This window comes from Xenopus tropicalis, chromosome 7, assembly GCF_000004195.4.
Source record: "Xenopus tropicalis strain Nigerian chromosome 7, UCB_Xtro_10.0, whole genome shotgun sequence".
Lineage (NCBI taxonomy): Eukaryota > Metazoa > Chordata > Amphibia > Anura > Pipidae > Xenopus > Xenopus tropicalis.
Window position 1 is genome coordinate 88,372,406 of NC_030683.2, and position 21,173 is coordinate 88,393,578.

Here is a 21,173-nt window from a genome sequence, read left to right on the forward strand (position 1 = left end):
TATGTTAACTGGATAGAAATCAAATTCAAATGTCTAATTGACATGCTATCCAAAACAACGTCTGGGACCTCAGAGATGTCTGTTTCCTCAGCCAATATAAAAAAAGGAACTTGCTTAACTTTACAGGTTCCACAGCAGAAATATTATATTGTGTCCTCACAGCCCTTGTGAACTACAATTCCCAGTAGCCTCAGGAAGCTGCAGTTGACCAGCTGAGGAGGTTGGTAATTGATTTGCAAGGTGAAGCCTGGTGTTCCTATGTACTCAATGTGCTCTGTGACTAACACTCATGTCTAGTGTCACTAAGGATGTTGGCACCTTGCATTTATGCAGTCGTTGGGATTTGACCCTATTGTACATGGCCATACAATGGATTTTTGCTGAACTGCTGAACTACAACTCCCCTAGGCCCTTATAGCATTTGGCTGTTAGTGGGATTCTGGCAGTTGTAGTTTAACAACAGCTTAAGCACTACAGATGAAACGGACCTTATATAGAGCACAAATGGAAGTGACATTGTGGCTCTCAATTACATAGGTAATATGGACCCATTTATATGCTTTATAATGAGGGCTTGGATATTCATCTTACTTTCAGACGAAGGTCTTTCTCAGTGCTGAGAAGCCAAATGAGAATTGGATTGATCGAAATTCCTTGAACATCTCATGACATACGAGGCCAGGTGAAACTAGGTCAGTAAACCAAAGGGGAGGAAAAATCCCTTACAAAGCTAAAATTCTATTACCCACAAATATTAGGCTTTTACTGAGAAATAAAGAAGCACCCATTTTTTTCAATACACACAGTAGGGACATGCAACAAGGCTATGAATGAACAGCAATTCCTCTGACCTCCTGTACTATCCACATTCACTCCCACAATCACATAAATTACACAACAAGGGGCAGAATGAAGGAACACTGGCACTGGCCACACCTACAGTTATTCAGGAACAGCAGGACGGCAAATCCAAGCGTGGAAGTGGCAAGCAGGATCAGGCATATGTTACAAGGGATCATGAAGTAGCGCACAACCAGTGAGACTTTATGCTGATAGATCCGGTCCCTCTCCAAACCTGGAGCAGGGTAGTGGCAGCCAGTCATGGCAAAAAGCTTTTAGAGGGAAGTCAGCTATGGTCTACGCTATGGTGCCACCCTTACCCAGCTTTATACCCCATCCCAACAATCAAATATTTTCCACTTGTGACAAAATAAACAACACATGTAAATATCCTTAAGGGTTTCAGCTCAAAAGTCTTCTCCCACTTATGACACCATTGTACTCCAACGACTGAGGTCAACGTAAGGAAAGGCCACCAGAGATCAAGAGGATTGTTGGTTCTCCTGCTGCTTGCCAAGTGCAAGTTGTAAATGCTTAGCAATCAAGCTGGCTTTTCTAAAGTTCATACAGCCCATCCCAGAAGGCCGATGGAATGTATTTGTGTAGATCCACAGGCAGCTACATCCTAGAAAAAGACTATTTGAGTCATCCAGAACAGATTTTTTTTTTTTAAAAAAAAGAAAAAATGCAGATGCAAAATTTCCTCCAAAACAGCGAGAAAGCTTCAAATGCTAATGGAATTTATTTTGCAAAAAAATTTGCATTGCAAAATCTCGCAGCACCAAATGCAAAAATCCATTCCCAACAGAGTAGTGATATAATAAAAAGGTGTTAGATATTGTCTGGAGACTGAAGTAGTGAAATTTCTCTTCTCCTTTGGAATCTTAGCACAATGGCACGCAGGCTACTACTTCTCCATTCGCATACAAGCATGCACCCATTAAAAGCTTAAAAGTCCATTTCCTTTTTTAGTGTGAAAGCTCCTTGTCATAATTTCTGCTTCTTCTTTCTGAATGACTCCCAGGCAGTTGTTTCTAAACAATACACAAGTGGCATCCCTTTTCCAAAGACACACACTTCTATGTTTCTCGTACCCCTGCTTGCTTGTTCCCTCTTGTTACATAGTCAGAGCTGCCCATCCCTTCTCTCCAAATCACCCCCACTTCTTTCACCACAACACACACAGTTTCATCACCGTGTTCTTCAGTGGTCTTCTCAGGCGACTTAACAACCACCTTTCAGTTCAGTCTTTAGGTTTGGGGGGAAAGGGAGCTCAGGCTCCTGGGGCTCATCAAATGCTGATCCTTGCAAAAAAAGATCACCCATTCATCAGACAGGCAGGCATTGACAATAAAGGGAAGAAAGGGCGAGGGGCAAAGTGGAGTAGGGGGAGGGCTGGCAGAGTCACATCCAGAAGCTGGTCAGAGGGACCGGAGCTCACAGCTAAAGCAAGCTCAGGATAAGCCGTGCATACGCAGGCAAGATTCTGTGTGTAGGGAAACAGGGTCTCACCTGCAACGATTCTCCACAATACTCTGCGTCTGGACACAGAAGCCCTACCGTTCTATTCTTTTTACTCCTCAGTGCATTCACTTGCCCCTTCCCAAAAGCCTTCCAGGACAGGGAGCTTGGTAAAGACTTTGTACCCCCCTTGCGGATATACAGGAAACCGTCAGTCGTCAGTTTGCCCAAGCCATTCACAGGTTCCTACCAAAGTGAACAGATTCGGAAAGGCAGCTGGATTTCTGCAGGCTGACAGGTCCCCTCCTTTCTCCCTCCAGCAGTGAGCATGTTAGGGGAGTCCTGTATGCTTCTGTGGGCTTTCCTTTACCCTTTATTTGTCAGAGCTTTCTCTCTGCCCAGGAAGAAGATGTGGCGGAGGGAGAGAGTGCCAGAGAGAAAGAGAGATAGAAAGTGCTTGACAGGCTGCTCTAAACAAAAGAATAAATGCTTTGGGGAATTCTCTTCACAGCCTCCTCAGGGTCCTTGCATGTGCACACAAAAGCAAAGGAGAGGAGGGGGCTAAGCAGCTATGTGACAGGGGGCGGGGGGCCACTGCCTCACCCACCCTCTCTCACAACGTGCTTCAGCCACAAACACATCACACAGTCTGTGCCATGTAAATCCAGCAAGCCCTGAGGACTGGCATGTGCACAGAACTCACCGGGCACCGAACTCTTCTTACATTCCTAGCCTAATATAAAAGTGCACATTTCCACAAAGCTGTCGATCTATCAAATCACTGAGCTAGGTTTTCCCTTTTATGCCTGAAGACCAACTCATTACCAAGTGACAAGCTTCTATTCAGCAGAAGTATGAATGGAGCCTGCAATCAGCAGAGCATGGTGTGGACATGTTCTACAGGCATATTGAGAAAAAAGCAATATGCCTACATTTACCCATAATAACTGCATTTTCATTTCCCCAAGGCTTGCCCTCACACTCCACTCATACAGTATATCATCCCATGCAAGACTGTAAATGACCTGCTACCAACTCCATTGCCTTATAGTCAGGAAGGGAATCATATCTAACCCCACTGGTGTAACACCTAGCTTTATTTCCAAATGAAGGCTATTTCAGGCATTGCAATTGCTACTTTTTACACATTGGAAAAGTAAGAATATTGCAAAAGGCAACTATTTCAAAGAAACGGATGGGAGAAAATACACAAGGAAAAAGATACATTTTCTCAGTGTCATCTGCTACATGTAACAGTAGTATTCTCTGCCCTAGGGAATTCTTTACAAGATGTAAATTTAGTGCAGTGATCAATAACAACCTATACGCTTCTTGCTTTAATTAAACTAAAGGCTGTACACTGATCAAAGCCAATTACTGATTGGTTGTTATTGGTTACTGCAATGATACAAAGTGTGCCTTTGTTAGCAGAATCCTCAAGCCCCCTATTGCTGGTCACATATATACACAACTTTTCAATCTAGCTGCATGGCCAGTCCACCAATGCACCACCATACTCCCCACTGAAAGACTTGAGTTATTAAGCCCTATCCAATGGGCCATCTGTATTTATAGCTATATGACACTAATATCTGTCCAGTAATTCTGTCAGAAGAATATATAGTCCATGTGTGGCCAGTTTTAATGGTCTAACATTCACCGTAGTCCTGCCCTACAATTCATCAACTGCTCCATAAAATAATAGCACCGAGAACCAGTTATTGGCACAATGCTGCACCCAGTGTTTTGAGGGGCATAAGTAAACCTTATCTACAATTTGGGCACAGCCCAGTTCTCTTCCCCAAAATGCTGCGCATGAGGAAATAATTGTGGGTTTAATGCCTTTCACCACTGTGTCACTGGCCAGATCAGTGGGAAAAACCCTTAATGAGGGACAGCTTTGAATTACTATGTACATATTGCAGTTCCTTATTAAGCTTGTTACCATTTGCAGGCATATTACTTTTTTTATTGTAAGGATGCACACGGCTTTTGTGCGTAATAGAAATCTCCACCTGTTTTAGACAGATGGGGGTAGCAAGTCAAAGAGGATAATTTATTGCTCCCCTTGTGCACACATTATGTAACAAGCTGTGCCACCCCATGCACGCAAAGAGGAATGAGTACCAAGATGAGATGCTCTTTACTGCCATTGAGTTCATTTCATAAGCAGAGGGGATTATTCTACCTTGAAATGACTTCTCATACTTTCCTTAAATATTATTAACCACATTTTTTCTCTATATAAACAATGAGATTGTTATACACACTGAAAAGCAGTCACATTAGAAGTAGCCCTGCTGCCATTACAATAGGTGTAAAATGTAGAGGGAATCAGCCTGCTATCACCGCTTGATGGGTTAAGTGCAGTGACTGTGCACTCTATAATAATAGGCTGAACCAAATGTGTCTGTGTCAGACACAATGTGCTGCAGTAACAGTGAGCATTGAAGGGGTTAAGGCTATTCTGTTTTAAAAAGTAGCTTTGCAGTCAGGAACAAATCTCATAGACTGGAGTCACACAGGAGCTGTTGATCAGTTGTCAGACAGTAATAACTTGTGCCAGAATTGATAGATAAGGGAAAAGAGGTGTGAGGGAAATTTTGGTGCCCGGGAGAGTCAGTGCTTGATAACTAAAGTTCTTTATCAAAATACAGGGCATGTCTGGTGTGAGCAGTAACACTAGCTTTCAACGCCTAGTAATCCTTGAGAACAGAGCATGGCAAGGAACCATGGCCACTGGTCATGCCAAATACACATGGTCAGCTCTTACAGAGACACACTTGATATAATTAATGCTAAGTTTGTCAGAATTTGGTGCATACATTTTCAATAAGTTCTAAGTGTCATCTGACATTAGATGTTGTCCAACATTATACATATACCATGTGTTTAGGAACTGGACTATAATAACAGGGTGAAATCATATAAAAATGTCAACTGAAACAAAAATATCTCTTAGGCCTGTGGCCAGTGAGGGTTTGCTATAGGTAGCCCTTCAACAGAGAACAGCAGCAGTCAATCTCTGTCTGACTGTTACCATTTGTAATATTAATTAATGAAAAGAGCCCTATCTGGTGCAGACAGAATGCATGACAGACTGACCCCCTCACAAAAAATTGTTTCAAGCAGGGCACAAACAAAGACATTTTTCCGAGTAGCCTTCCCAGCATGGGCAGAGAGTAAAATGCAAAAAAAAAAAAAATTAGCCTGCGCCTGTTTCATATATGACCCCTTATATCTTCCAGCACTCATATCTAGCTCGGGTGACCTGAAGGCATTGGGAATTGAAGCGTGTATGTTGTCATGTTTGCATGTCTTCATAACAATGTACTGCCTAACAGACTACCAAGAATCTATAAAGGAATCTTTATAAAAGAAAACAGGAATCCATTTAGCTGAATGCTGTGTGTGTGGTAAGTGTCTGCATTAGTCCCACAATTCCTAGCATTCACTAATGAAATTGAGGCATTTCCTTTCTCCTGTGGGACCGTATCCATCAGACCACTATGTAGCCTATTATGTACAGAAGGCAATGCTGACTCTATATAATAAACGGGCATTTACTTGGGTCATGTGTGACTCTCTTTAATCTCGTTAAGAAATGAAGATGATTTCTATCTCTTGAGGCCAAGCTTAAAATAAGTCTTTGGCGCTTATTTATAGAGTTATAAAAAATTTAAAAAAAACAAAAAACAGTTCACGTACCTATATTTATGAAGCCGTGTAATTAATTGATGTGTATGTGTAAATGAGTGTAAAATCCTGGCATAAAAGCAGATGCTACCATGGAAAAAGCTGTTTAAAAACAGTACTGAGCATCATATTATTCATGCAGCCTTTTAGACAACTACTGAATATGTTCTTTTGGACAGGTCTGAGTTGGTGAAAAATAATAGTGAATATTAGTCTGGAGTAAAAACATGCAAAACTGTGACAATGCTTCATTATTGAGATGCACACCATTAATTCACACCTAGGATACCCTGTTTATTATACCATTGTGTAAATCATTTTGCACAGCTTTCTAAATATACTCTTTATATACTATATTGAAAAGAGTGTGTCATGGCAAAACAATTACAGCTTGCTTTTTAAAGATACTTTCCCTTTAAAATTGCTGTTTTAAGTGTTGTGCAAGTAAAAAAAGAACTCCATGAAGTGTTAGTGGAGGATGGGTGCTGCTGATGGGGATGCTGAAGCAGTTTGCTGGTTTTCGTAGCTATGGAGATACCGGTAGCAAGGATTACTCAGAAAGAAGTAAAAAAGATTTGCAAGGAGAAAAAAAGGCAAATTAAGTGACTACAAGAAGAGAAAATCTTAGAAAGCTGATTCTCTCTAAATGCAATCAAGATCGCAGCAGAAACCTTTATAAAATCATAGACTGGTACATCATGAGTGCCCTCTAGTGGTGCTGCTACACACTGCAAGGGCACATCCAGTGTGCAACTCTCCAGCTGCTGCTGCTGCTGCTGTTGTTCCACACAACTTTCAACTGTTCCCAGCATGAATGAAGTTCAACAACAGTTGGAAGCTTAGCTGACAGTTCTTATTGTACTCAGTACCACCGGCTGTGGTAATATACAGATAAAAGCATCAACCCTTATATAGTACAAGTAACAGAAGCTGTCTTGATTTTCAATGCTGTTTCCATTTGAATGTTTGCCTAGTTCTAACTCCACAGGGAACATTTTATCTTACGAAGGAAGGAAATCTCATGGCATACAAAGGCAAAACCTCATGGGTATATGACCAAATGACCTGAAGGCTAAACAGGTGTTACTCCTCTTTCACTTCCTTATGTGATGATGAACCATGGCAGATATGGTGCATTAGAAGATAAGATTTTTCTGCATAACCCATTCCCAAATGGTGGATATCAATAGTACATGGATATAAGTCTGGATCAGTGGACCATGAGCATGCCATGTACATCAGAGATATACGTTCAGCATTCAGTGTGCAGCAAAACCCATTAAATGCTCCAGTGAGCCTATGGTTTATCAGGGTCATAGGTCTTAGATATATACAATTGTTGCAGCTTATATGGCTCACTTTCTAACTAATGGCATTTAGCAGAATTTAGGCGCTGCACAATGTATAGCCCTTGCAGCACTGAACAACTCAAATATATAATACATATATAATACATACTTAAGCACAATGCTGCATTTGAAGCAGTTGAAATTGAAAATGAGGAATCTGCTAACAGTACATAAAGCAGGAATGATGTTTTAAATAACTGTATTTACAGAGAATAGACTGTTGTGACATGATGACTATGAAAATTTGTCATGTAATTTTCATCTAAGGCAAGAGATGCGACAACTGAAGTAACACACAGTGACTCCACATCTCATGCTTGATCACACACAAATTTAAAAGAATTGATGAAAGTATCCAAATGTGCAGTTCTACCCTGATGAGCGATAAACTGCAGAACTCGCAGCTACATTTGGCACATTGATGGAAATAATCACAGGCTAATTCCCACATCCTTTCGTCTTATAAATGGATGTATAATTTATTTGCTGTATGCTATATTATATATATATATAGCCAGTAAGCAGCACACAATTAGTATGAGATATTACCTGGGTGCCAGTGCCAAGGTATAGTAGACATATTCAAAAAGCAAGGACAGCACTCCCAGGGATTTACACAAAAAAAATAAGGTTGAATAAAACATGCGCTTTACTGAGTCCAACGTTTCAGTTCCCAACTAGAACTTACTGGCTATTTACAATTGTATCCCTGATGAAAGATCCAGTTGGGAACTGAAACGTTGGACTCAATAAACCTCATTATTTATTCAATTCAATTGATTGGTTGCTATGGCTTGCCCATGGGCAAACTTGCCTAGCATTTATGCAAATTGAGTCTGACAGGGTGACCTGTTACAGGCCTGGATTTGCCTCATTTCTCCGCCATAGCTTGGTATACGCCTTGTCCTTCTAGCAACACAAAAATATCCCAGAAAAAAATCTAACTGCCAAGCCCCATCCATTGCATTATTACATGTTAGTAGTGGGATGCTGGGTGTCTAATTAGTCTCTAATATCTCTTGCTGCCTCTCCAAGGACCAGATGGCAAAAAAAATCCATACCCCTATTGCCTTTATAACTAGATCCAGAGGTGGGCCATTTTCTTCCAAAGCTTTAAATCTCCCAGGGTTGTAAAAAGCTAAATTAATAATAATTACCCAGTAAAGGAATAAAGTGTGCGGCGAGCTGGAGGCAGCTGTCACTGCTGCTAGAGTGCCTGAATATAAACACATTAGAGACGCTGATATGTGGGGAATTGAGGAGGGGGACCACACTGTATAAACGCATTAAGCCATCATATGGGGTTTGGTGCTTCCCTGCCCAGCTCTTAGGAGAGTAGACAAATGCCCCAATTAGGCTGAAAAAGTCAGCAGCTTTCAATGACATCTCAGCACATCTTTTTTCTTTAATGCTTCGCTGCTTGGGAGCCAAGATATACAGGATCATTGGTCACTAAAACACAAACCCATTAAAAATTCTCACAAAAACATTTTTTAATGCACTTCAGACACAAAGGTATCTTTACAAATAGCTGCTAATTCTTTAGGATGTGCTCCGATTTGGCAATTGCAGATTTATCGACAATGCCCTGCTTTCCACTTGCCTTTATATTTCCAAGCATTCTGAACTTCTCTAATGACATGCTGCGAAGTTATCTTTGCAGAGACAGAATGGAAATGTGGCGAAGACACACAGAGCTACTAGTAGCAGCTACTTGTCGCGGCCACATGTGTTTTAGCAGAGGTGATTTTCAGCATTGTCTATGGCAGGGTATTTTCTGGCATTTAGTAGCAGGGAAAAAGTAGCTGTTACTAGTAGCTCTCTGTGTCTTCACCCTTACAGAGGCAAAGGACAACCTGTGGCCATCTGGATTGCTACAGGTTGCCCAACCCTAAAGGATTATGATTACTCTAGCAGGAAAACCTGAACCATTAACCAACTGTTTTCTAAATTGTCCTTTTTTAAACGATGATTTTATTTTTTGTGTTTAAATTTTGTCTCACTTTCTGTTCAATCTAGGTGCTAATTATCTTCCAGCCTATTATTTAACCTTTACCTGGTTATTAAAGGCCAAATACATTCTTGGTTCCTGTAACGCTAAAATTGGGGAAAACAGAGAGCAAGAACAATGAAGCAAAGGGATCTGAAGGTAATGTTTGTAAGGGGTTATGCTCTACACCTACTCTAACTGCCCTTGCCCTGTCTGACTGGCACTGCTCAGCTTATCTATTTAGTAGCTCCACCATATGGTTACATTTGAGGTGGTTAATGAAGGAGCCCATTCGTTATACACTGTTGCTTTTTAACCCCCTCAGCTCCAGCCAATTCTACCTTAGTAGGGAGCTGTGTGCCCTCCTCAGAGTTACAGCACCCTAGGGATTTCAAACAATCTGTGACAGAAATAAAGTGTCAGAGAAAAGAGAAAAAGGCGCAAAACAGAAGCTGAGCAGGAGCAGGAAGGAGGGGCTTTGCTATCTATAAATATATCTGACTCCGGAGCCGTACCACTGTGAGAGCAGCGATGGCAGCCTGCAAGGAGGGGAAAGATACCAATTAACGAGATGAGAAGTAATTGGTGTTTGCCAGCCAATGTTTCCAAACTGCAAATGAAACCTACACACACACACGCGCCGACATAGCTGTGAGGCAGTGGCTTCTCAATCCCTACCTTCATATTATACACATATTTATACACGGATTTAGACTGGTTGTCTCAGCTCCTGCACAAACAGGGCTGGATGGGCTGCTGGCTAATTGATACATATCTTAGAAAGCACAGTTTGAGCGCTTTGTAGCTGTGTCCCCTTGCTTCAAAGCTTTCCGCTGTGCCGATTTAGTTGACAATAATGGCATGCGAATGAGAGGGAGGGGGGGATCCCACTTTGGATTCTAATTATTTCCATTTAACACTTGGAAGAGCACCCAACTATACCCCTGCTGAGTGCAGATCAGGGCGAGACAAAAATGGGCAAAACAAGGATATAAAAGGGAAATGCTGCTCTTCTCAGTTAGTGGAGGATCCATTATTATAGCAGTGACGGAGCACATAACACAGTCTATTTTGGAGTGCATATGGGGGGGGGGGTGTGGGTACCAAGAAATAATGGTTTTAAAAATTTCACTCAGTGCTAAATATGACACAGAATATCTAGGAGTGGGTGTGGGATTTTTGTTGACATGCTGCGTGCCAGGGAAGCAAGAGTCCTAGGGAACCTCAGGAGTGTGTATAAATCTTATATCAGTAAGCAGAATTCTACCTTTATGGTGAAGACACATGGAGCTACTAGTAGCAGCTACTTGTCACAGCTACATAAACAGACAATGCTAATCATTTACTGATAAATGTCTCTAGGTGTGTTTTAGCAGAGGCAATTATCAGTACTGTCTATGGCAGGGTATTTTCTGGTATTTAGTAGCTGTGGCAAGTGTGTCTTCACCCTAAGGACTGTGACACACGGGGAGTTTAGTCCGCGATTTGCCGAAGTCGTGGAAGTTGCCTTGAGAGGAAACTTCTGTAACTTTGGCTAATCGCAGTGCCGTGTATGCCATCCCACCGGCGATTCACATTTTAGCCAGTGGGATGGCATTTCGGGGAGATTACCGCCCGCAACAAGGGAGATTTGTCATGCGGCGACTAAACTACCCGTGTGTCACAGCCCTAATATGCGTCTCAGCAACCGTCCCATCAAACTGTCCACTCCTAACCCTTAAATCCCTACCCTAAAAAACAACAATACATCCACTTATCCTCAGCTCTATACCCAATATTTGCTATGTAGAAACAACTGACCTTGAGATTACAAAAATTCATTAATAACAATAAAATATAAAATAAATTAATGTTAATGTTTACAACACTCCTTTAACCAGCTAACAGAAACTAAAAATAATTTCTGGTCATAAGAATAATGGTGTTCTTTGGGCACCAGCAATACAGTGTGCACCTATAGGTGGGAGCAGGTATCCAAAAGGTGTCATTTATTAAGCCTGTGGTTATTTCTAGAAAAAAAAAATACAAGCTTTCAACATTTTGATCTATCTTCCCCTATTAATAACACTGGCATCAAGCATCTGGAATTGTTGAGGTCACACCACTAATAAAGCCCCTGCTTCTTTGTAGACCTTAGCATCTTTTTTAAACCATAGCTGAAAAATGCCACGAACATAAGATGAAATGCTGGGATTAATGGCGTAAAGCAGCAGAATTTGAGGTGAATTGGAATGCAGAACCTCAGTGTACAATGTAGTGCCCTGAAATTACACTATGGGGCCTTAATGGTGTATTTATAAAGCTCAGTTGAGGTTGTGACATGTGGATCAATGCTATGCATCACAATCACAGAAATAATCCCTTACAAAGAGCTACAGACGTGAGTATTTTCTTCCACCAGACTAGCTCCTAATATTAAGCCATCATTTTCCACTATAAATCACTGAAGGGACAAACTGAGGCTGCAAAGATTGGCTGGAGTGAAAAGTGGTGTAGCAGCATTCACCACCTGTAAACAGAGATTATTCAAAGCCAACACCTGTTTTATGGCAGAATTTTACACTTGGCAACACATTTCCTTAAGATCATCAGGCAGCTTTATAACCATGTGCAATTTTACATGGTGTGCACTGGCATTAAATGAAATGTAAACCTCAAATGAATATATAATTGCTCATAGTACTTTTGCAACTGACTTTTTTTCTTGATGTTTTTACACAGCGAATATAATGGATTTGAAACAGCGCCACCTACTGCTCATTTCAGTTTATCAGAAAAATAGTAAAAAGTAAAAATAGTAGATAGAAGAAGTACATCTTGTGATGAAGTCAGTGATCAGGAAAGAATGATCTAATGTTTCTCAGTCAGATCTAAGCAGAACAACATCACAAGACTTTCTACTTCTCACCAACTTTATTTTCTTCTCTGTCTGGCTACCTAAAATGAATGGCAGGTGGAGCTGTTGTTCCAAGGGGGTCATGTTTACTTTCAAGTGGAAATGTAAAAGATGCTCACACCCCATTTTTATTTAATATTATATAAGGATTTATTCCTATTTCTGTGCACCCCCTCTAAAGTGAGCTGTATTATCCTATAACAGTCAGTGCAAATAAGGGCACAAGGGTAAAAGGTAGCTTTTAGGCACCCGGCAATCTGAGGGACGGGACAAAATTCTGCAGATTTCTCTTCCTATTCAGTGTGAATTTGAGTTGTTACAAAGCGTGAACAAAAAACCTTACCTATCTCTCCATGTGCCTTTACCCTAAAGAAAGACACTAAACTGCAGTCAATAGGATTCCTCTAGGCTCATGACAATAAGTATTGCACTGTAACATTCTTCTAAGCATTTTATGACAGCCAAAAACATATTTAAAGCTAAAACTGAGCCGCTCTCAGGATCTTGACCACCAAGCTGTGAGAAGCTCTAGGCTTTCAGATGCGTTAGCAACTGTGGATTGTTCAATATTGCAAAACATCGTTTTGATTACTGCATCCCTCAAACACAAAATATGGTTTTAAATGAACTGGAAAGTAAAATAAAATGATAGCTGCGGGAAGCAGAAGTCTGCTCAGACTGCCAGATAGCACTACAAGACTTAGAACCCTTTCTGTGCCAGAGACACACCACTTTGGGTTTGTTCCTAAATAAAACAATATTAGGCCAGTAGAAACATGAAAATGACTCTCAGCCACCTACAGGGAACCATGAAAGGCATTACCTGTACTCTGATTAATCAGAACATTAACATATAGCGAATCATTCCGTGACTCAAAGAGGACATTTAAACAATGATTGCAAAACTACATTTTACTGGGGATCCAATGGTGCTTCTGATGAGGAGCTCACTGCTTGGAATAATTGAGCCTTTTCTGCAGTATGCAGCAAGATAACTATTCCTCCCGCTGCACAGCATGGTCCTGAATTCCTTTTTGCACACTTGGAACAAGCTGAAATTCACCTTTGACAAATATTTTTCAGTGAACACCTGAACAAACATCTTGGTGCAACAGTGACACCTCGTGGCTAATGCCTTATATGCATGCAAGGAGCTATTAAATGCTGCTTTCCCATGTATAAAATGGCAAGCAGTCTATCTATCTAGTCGTACCACCAAGTTATGCAGCACTTTCCAATAATTTATATGAAACAAGGGTATTACAATAGTTCAACAAAAATAATAATAATGATCTTTTTTATTGCAGGAGGTTGCTGGGTGTTGGTTGGCAGCAGGTTAAAAATCAGATATATGCATTATCAAAAATGTGTCTCAGCGTAGTGAACCCATGACAAAGCAATTACCCAACCTTCTGGATTCAGTTATTTATGTGGTATTTATTAATAGGCATTTTTTTAGTTATTGTCCCCTATAAACAATAAAAAAAACCTTAACAACAAAACTGTATTATGATCTGACTGATGGAGCATAATCAATTAAAAGAGTCTGAAATGTGGGACTGCATCACAATGGTCTTTGTGCAGCTTAAGCTATCAACACCATACCCAGCCCATTGTGGTCCTTGGCCAATGGGTTTTTATGCTCATATTAGTTGATTGCTGAATAAGTAAAAGCAGCTATCATTCTGGGAAGGTGGGGGGTGGTCCCAGATATTTAGACACTGAGGTCCCAGATATTATGGTTTTAATCATTGTTACACCATAATGTATTGGAAAAATACATTTATATGAAAAGGTGTGTGCTCTGTAGGAACCTTACATACACATTTTAGACTTTCATCCTATTTAGCTGGACCCAGAGTTTAAGATAGAATTACCTTCTTGTCGGTAAGAATTATGTGGGCTTGTTCAGACTAAGCAAGCCATTTCAATTAATTACAGTGCTGGCAGGACAGCAAAATGTTGCAGTTCTACCTCTGATACAAGCAGCCAAGCTGCCGACTGCAGCTCCAATCATCTCCATGGATTTTAGGCAGATGCAACTGTACACTGACATTCAGATCCAAATAAATTACATCTAGATTGTATGACTGGAGCAGCAGCCTGGCGCACAGGAGCTTACATTTTTATGGGATACAGAAATTGTACTTTCCACAGAGCTGGAGTGCCTATAAATATATTATCCCGTATTCTTTCATCGTATATAATAAGTGACACATTGCTAATCTGTGTACAGCAGGAGAGGAAGTAAATCATGTTACCTGACATTAGTAGCATTGTTCAGACGTGCTCAATCATAATAGCCTTTTGTTGTGGTTTAGCACCTTTGGAGATTAGATCATTAAAAATGAACCAAATACAATACAATTTACACTGTGCCACACCTCAAGACTCCCTATTGCGATAAGCCAAGCTCATTTACCAGATGTTACAATGCAAGCTCCCCTCTTGTAAACATCCTGCATGAAAAGCCTTATTTCTTACAGGAGGCACTGGGGTATTGGGTTTTTTATGACACTGGCACAGAAATACTACATGTCACATTCTATTAACCTGAGGTTACACACAGTGTCCTACATGACGTTGCAGGTACTGCTGGGGCAGGTGTTAGGGGGAGAAAAAAATAACATTTGTACTGGGCCCCCAGAATCAGCAGGTTCCTGTGGAAATCAATGTAGATAAAATGCAGACAAATATGCACATCACAGCACAAAGGACTTATTATATTATATAACAGCTGTTAAACATTTTCAGTGCACTATATTCATCAGGGGTGTTCAGCATTCCTGCACTACCAGGGCCCCCCTCTCCTCATATTCTGGTCATAGCTGCAGCAAACTAGTCTTGACACATAAAAGATAAATAATAACAGAAATAATAACATATTTACCCTACACAGCCTTTTATCCCTGACCCAATCTGCACATTTCAAAGACCGAGCAATTCTCCCACTGTGGGTTCTGCTGGGGTTAGTAATATATGATTAATGGTGGGATGCCCTCTCCAAAGGCACATAGTGAGTGCATCAGTTAGAATACATTTTGCACAGAGCGAGAAATTTAGACCTGCCCAAATCAGCTCTGGGGATCTCCAGCCTAGGCCAAAGTGTGATGAGGCATTACATGATAAATTGCAGAAAGATACGCTGTATTGGTGCACTGAGGTCCAGGTCTATTTATAGGGTGAAATTAGCTGCTAACATTTGGCATTTGATGCATCCACAATAAGGAAATGCTGATTAGAAAAAAAGGTATATTATCATTTGATTTGTCTATACCTTAGCATGTTATAAGGGTCACATGGATCAGCTATAGCACTATAGCTGTAATGTATTGCTGAAAAAGGCAGCTAGTAGTGGTCATGAAAAATGTATTGTCAGTAAGCCCAAGTAAAGGCAGAGGCTACATTGCTGCCAGGGCATTAATCACTTTTAGCAACTAGTAAATAACCTAAATAAGGCATTGGATATAATGACCAACCACCTCATGTCATGCAATTACTTGGATTGGTATAGTGCTGACTTCATTTTACCTATCTACAGATGTTATTTGAGCACTACTAATGGCATGAGATGTGTGTAAGCAGAGTGATATAGTGTAAGCCTGCTTACCATGCCCCTCATGTCACCTGCTCTCATGTGCACATGCAGATCAGCCATTGTGTGATTCACAACAGCCAAAGGGCCATGACTTTGATAAATTTGGATCAAAGGAAAATTCCCAACGCTTTGTAATATCCATGAAAGAAATGCAAAACCAAAATAGATTTCTACTTATGTCTGCCAACAGCCAATACTCCCTGTCCCACAGACAACATTATCTTTATAAGCGTGCTGCAATAGAAACAGGAGGATTCTTACTGCATGGGAATGTTTTCCAACACACAAATTATCAGCTTCTGTGTCACAGCCACTCCACAAAACATGCACAAAGTATATATGGCCTATAAAGCAAATTTTAATAAATTAAGATGTCCAACAGCAAAAATGAGACCAAGATGCATTTGCTTTTAATGGACAAGAATCAAAAAGCACTTTAAAGGAACAGTAACACTAAAAAATAAAAATGTTTTAAAATAATTAAAATATAATGTACTGTTGCCCTGCACTGGTAAAAGTTGCGTGTTTGCTACAGAAAGACTACTATAGTTAATAGAAATAGCTGCTGTGTAGCCATGGGGGCAGCCATTTAAATTGAAAAAAGGAGAAAAGGCACAGGTTACATAAGAAGATACCAGATAAACTGTGTAGAATACAATGGGAATCTGCTACTTATCTGTTATCTGCTTAGTAACCTGTGCCTTTTCTCCTTTTTTCAATTTAAATGGCTGCCCCCATGGCTACACAGCAGAGTATTTATATAAACTGCAGTAGTGTTTATGAAGAAAACACACAACTTTTACCAGTGCAGAGAAATAGAATATAATATATTAATTCTTTTTATACACTTTCATTTTTTGGTGTTACTGTTCCTTTAAAACATTTGCAGAATGAAGCTTTTTTTAAAAGCTATGCTAAATACTTCTCTTTGATGAATCCATTCCCTCCACGTTGGCAATTTCTGTGAATAGCACCCCAAGCTCTCCTGATTGCGCATTTTGCTTTTCAGTCAGATGACACCCAAGCCCTTTAACAATGTATTATTTAAATATCTGTGGGCATTATCCATTATCTTCCATGCTAAAACACATTCATATTTAATGCATCCCACAATGGGAGCACACGTCATAGACAACAGGTTCTTTTTCCCTGGGCCCCCGTCCTTTGGATAGAGAGAGCAGAAGCGGGTTATTATGCCTGGTATCTCTTCCCTACAAGTTTAGGCCCATGAATAAACCATTAACCTATTGTCTCCTCTGCTAGCAGGCAGCTCAAAGGAACCATAAGTACAGCAAAGTAATGTGCAGAGCTGCTCTTGATAACGGCATCACTTCAAAAGGCCCTTTATAATAAGGTGATACAGTCTATAATCGGGGGTGCAAAGCACTATTTTTGTTTCTTCTTTATTTTTTTAGGATTTGAAATGAAATGCTTCTGTGGGGCGACCGACGGGGACGGCCTCGGGGCGCCTGGAACAACAAATCCGGTGCTGCATATTATAAATTCAATTTATAATTCTGGCCCTGGCCATAGCTGATGATTTATTGGCTGGGCCTTTAAATATAGGGTGGGTGGCAACCCTATAGAGGATACTCTGTGGCAGCCCCACGTCCTGTAATATCCATCCAACAGCATATTATTTAGCAGCTTCTACAGGCATACAACTATTAACTAACACAAGCACAATCTCGCAAACACCAGGAATACAATCCCTGCTCTAAGGTTGTAAATGCTGGTAGGCAAGTCCCTTGTTATTTCCTGTATTGGTCAGTATTTACATTTTCTATGTATACACCCTTCTATTGTATACAACTGTAAATATGTTAGCATTTTAGGAATATGTTTCTTAACAATATTACAATGCACGGTAGACATGTTAGGTTGGTTATGTGGGTCTTTTAATCAACTAAAGGTATAGGATATGTTATCTGGAAACCCATTATTTAGAAAGATCTGAATTACAAGAAGGCTATCTTTCAAAGACTTTTTAAATAAAATTTAAATTTTTCTATGTAATAACAAAACAGTACGTAGTACTTGATCCCAACTAAAAGAAATCATTTAAACATTTAATAAACCCAATAGGATTGATTGGCAAAACAGATTTAACGTATGGAGATCCAAATTATAAAAGACCTCTAATTTGGAAAACCACAGGTCCTGATCATTCTGGATAACAGGTCCCAAACCTGTAGATTCTTATGCCCTGTATAGTTTACTAATACAGAACAGCAAACCTCTAGCTCTGCCATGTTTGTAAAAATATGTGTGTACGTTTTGCATGCAGTGCTCTGATTCAGCAAAGTCCCCAGTACCTATACTTCCTAAGAGCAGCCTCAGAGGCCTACGAGTAAAATCATGAGCTTTTTTTAAGCTACTTTGCTTCTCAGTCTTAAAGGAGAAAGAAAGGAAAAAACTAAGTAAGCATTATCAGAACGGTCTATGTAAATACAGCCATAAGTACACACAGAAATGCTGTACTGACTTCTGTCAAAAGATTTGTTGTGTCTGTAATTCATGGGCCAGAGACACACAGCTCTCTGCTCTCCTGCTCCCCCCTCCCTCAAGAATGCTAAGAACTCACCCCCCCCCCCTTAGGAATGTGAGCATGTACACTTGGTCTCAGTGCAGGAGTGAGGCATTATGGGAACTTTCTTTACACAGCTCTGGGTTTTTTCTTCCTGTTTGGCTTCTGATCATCTGAACAGGTGAAATATGGGGAGACTTAAGGGCACTATTGAGACAACTGAAGGAATGCCTGCAGCTTGAGATTAACTCTTTATTAGCCTTTCCTTCTCCTTTAAGGTGGGATTTTAACATGAAACACATTATATATATATATATATATATATCTAATGAATATGCAGAAACCATACAACAGAACAGTTTAGATTTGCTTATAATTAACACAAGACACTTGGTTTATTATCTTTTTTTTTAAAAAAAATTTAGACAGAACCTTTTGTTTCCACCTTTAATAGGAATGATTACTGTAATGCTAACTGGGTAGTCACCATCTGTTCTGTATTAATACAGTCGTGGGAATACAGTAATTTGCTGTATATTTTTTTCCTTCAAGAAGAAAACTAGTTAATTTTTCCTCTGTTCTTTGAAGAAAACATCCTGTACTTGTGCCGCAACATTTCCCTTCTGTAACAATTCCAACCGAGCATGGTGACACCATATCTGCAAGTTCATACACTCAGCATGTCAAAACACCTCTAATATGTTTATCTGGAAATGTAACAACATGCAGTTTCCCCTAAAGGCATCTAGAGTTTCAGCATTTCTCTGACAATGATAGGTTGTTCTCCTTTGTTCGGCTAATCTGGGAACCTGTGGGGTTAAACTTGAACATTTCCCATTTATTTTGTAATGGAAAATACCTAATAAATTGTGTCTAATGTCAGGATCTAAGTAATTCCCTTCGCCTGACAGATATAATTATCCTATAACTACATTATTATCCTGCTGAGTGTTCCAAAGATATACAGTATTTGCTCAGAAATGGTGAGTCTTAGAGAATATATACATTTTACTTACAGAAAATCTTCCATGTGTGGCAGCTGAACATTCTATTTACATTTAGGGAAACATGGGCCCAACGTCCCTTCAACACACAGAGTCTTATATTTTGCATGTTAATGTTAAAGGGGAGCTATACCCAGCCATGTAACTCAGAGCACTTTTGCAATTTAAATTATTATTATTTTTTTTTTTAGTTTTCATGATATTGGCAGTTTTTCACTGCTTAAACCATGGATGTGTATTGCACCCTGCTGTTAAGTCCTGGTAAGGCCTGACAGAACAGCTAAGAGTTTTGTTACAATAGCGCCACCTGCAGTTCAGTTTTCAGATCTAGTCAAGAAAATTTTCAGGTGAAAGAAAGAGGGCTGAGCTGAAGAACATCAGCCCAGCCCTCTTTCTTTCACCTGACAACTTCCTCAACTATGCGATCAAAAACTGACCAGCAGGTGGCATTGTAACAAAATGTATTCATATTAATAATAAACATTCTCCTTAAAAAGGACCTGTCACCAAGTCATAAGAAGGTGTAAAATAAAAACCTTTTTCAAATCAAACATGAAATTCTCTTTAATTAACACATCCATACCCATTACAAAAGCATTTAAAAATCCCAGTTGTCAATCACATATTGCCTGTCCCTCCTCTATGCCTTAGGCATAGAGGGGAAGTCAGACAATTATTTTCACTTTCCATTAAGCACTCCCTTTCCCCCCTCCTTCCTCACTATCTAATTGTGTAGCCAGTGCAAGGGCATAGGCATCAGATCCCCCATTCTGACGCATACACAAGATTTTTGGGCTGATATAAAATTTGCCAACAAAATGGCAGCTGCATGCTTGCTGTGATTGGGAATTCCAAGAGTAAAGGAAACAAGATTTAAATTATTTATATAGAGAAAATGAAGTTTATTTTGCTTGCCAAACATTATTTCTTATTGACAGATCCCCTTTAATATCTTCAAATCTTGGAAAAGAAACTATGAAAGTAAATAAGTTCTTAGAAAAGCACTCAATTTTACATTTACCTTTTTTAAAGGTTTACTTATCCCGTAAAAGAACTTGCATCAAAATGCGTTCTGTGCATTTCCATAAAGTTGCATTCACTGGCTCTTCCTGTTCAGTTCTTCCTGCCTTCCATTTCCAAATTGAGCGCTGCTGCTTCTATTGCCACTAGGCACTGTGCGATCCCTGGAACCCTAACACCTCTGGGGGTGAGGGTAGCTCTAGATTCCCCTCAGTACCTTGTGTCAAAAGATGTAGCAAACTTATGCCTAAAGAATCGGGCACAGACATTATTTGCACACCAGAATGGCAACTTTTGAAGGTGAACACTGGAGCTGATGCAGACTTAAATATTTGATGCAGACGTGTCAGACGCAGCACAGTTGTGTCTGATTCAGTGGCTGGATAGCAAATATTGCAATGCAGTGATGTATGAATTCTGGGTAAACCCAGTGCATTGTGGGAAAAAAATTGTCAACTGCACAAAAAAATTTAACTTGTCCCACTGTGTCTGCAGGCGTAAATGGAACCCTAATGTCTGTTTGATTATCAATACCACCTAAAGATGGCCATGTATGGCGCATAGTGCATTATTTCTACATGGTTGCCCGATTAGTTGGTTGGATATCAATGCAATATGGCTAGGCACATGGCAGAAATTACCAACAGAACTGCCTAGGGGCCAATGAGTTAGATCACTTGGAGGAAGCATGGGCCTATGAATTTCTAGGTCGGCCAAAGGCCCTATAATTACAGCACATCACCCAACTGTATTTTACTCATTAATCAGAGCTGGTTGCTTATTTTCTAGGCT

The 21,173-nt window shown here is 40.1% G+C and overlaps 1 protein-coding gene across 7 annotated transcripts in view; it reads right to left on the reverse strand.

Annotated features, from left to right (window-relative positions):
- agrn (agrin) overlaps positions 1-21,173 on the reverse strand; it is a 241,681-nt gene that overhangs the window by 138,654 nt on the left and 81,854 nt on the right. The window contains exon 1 of one of the 7 annotated variants that reach the window (XM_012967115.3): positions 941-2,810. The exons of the other annotated variants lie outside the window; for them this stretch is intronic. Coding sequence (XP_012822569.1) covers positions 941-1,103 — 163 coding nt within the window. The 5' untranslated portion in view covers positions 1,104-2,810. Of the gene's footprint in view, positions 1-940; positions 2,811-21,173 lie in introns of those variants that run through there. 7 annotated transcript variants of the gene reach the window in all.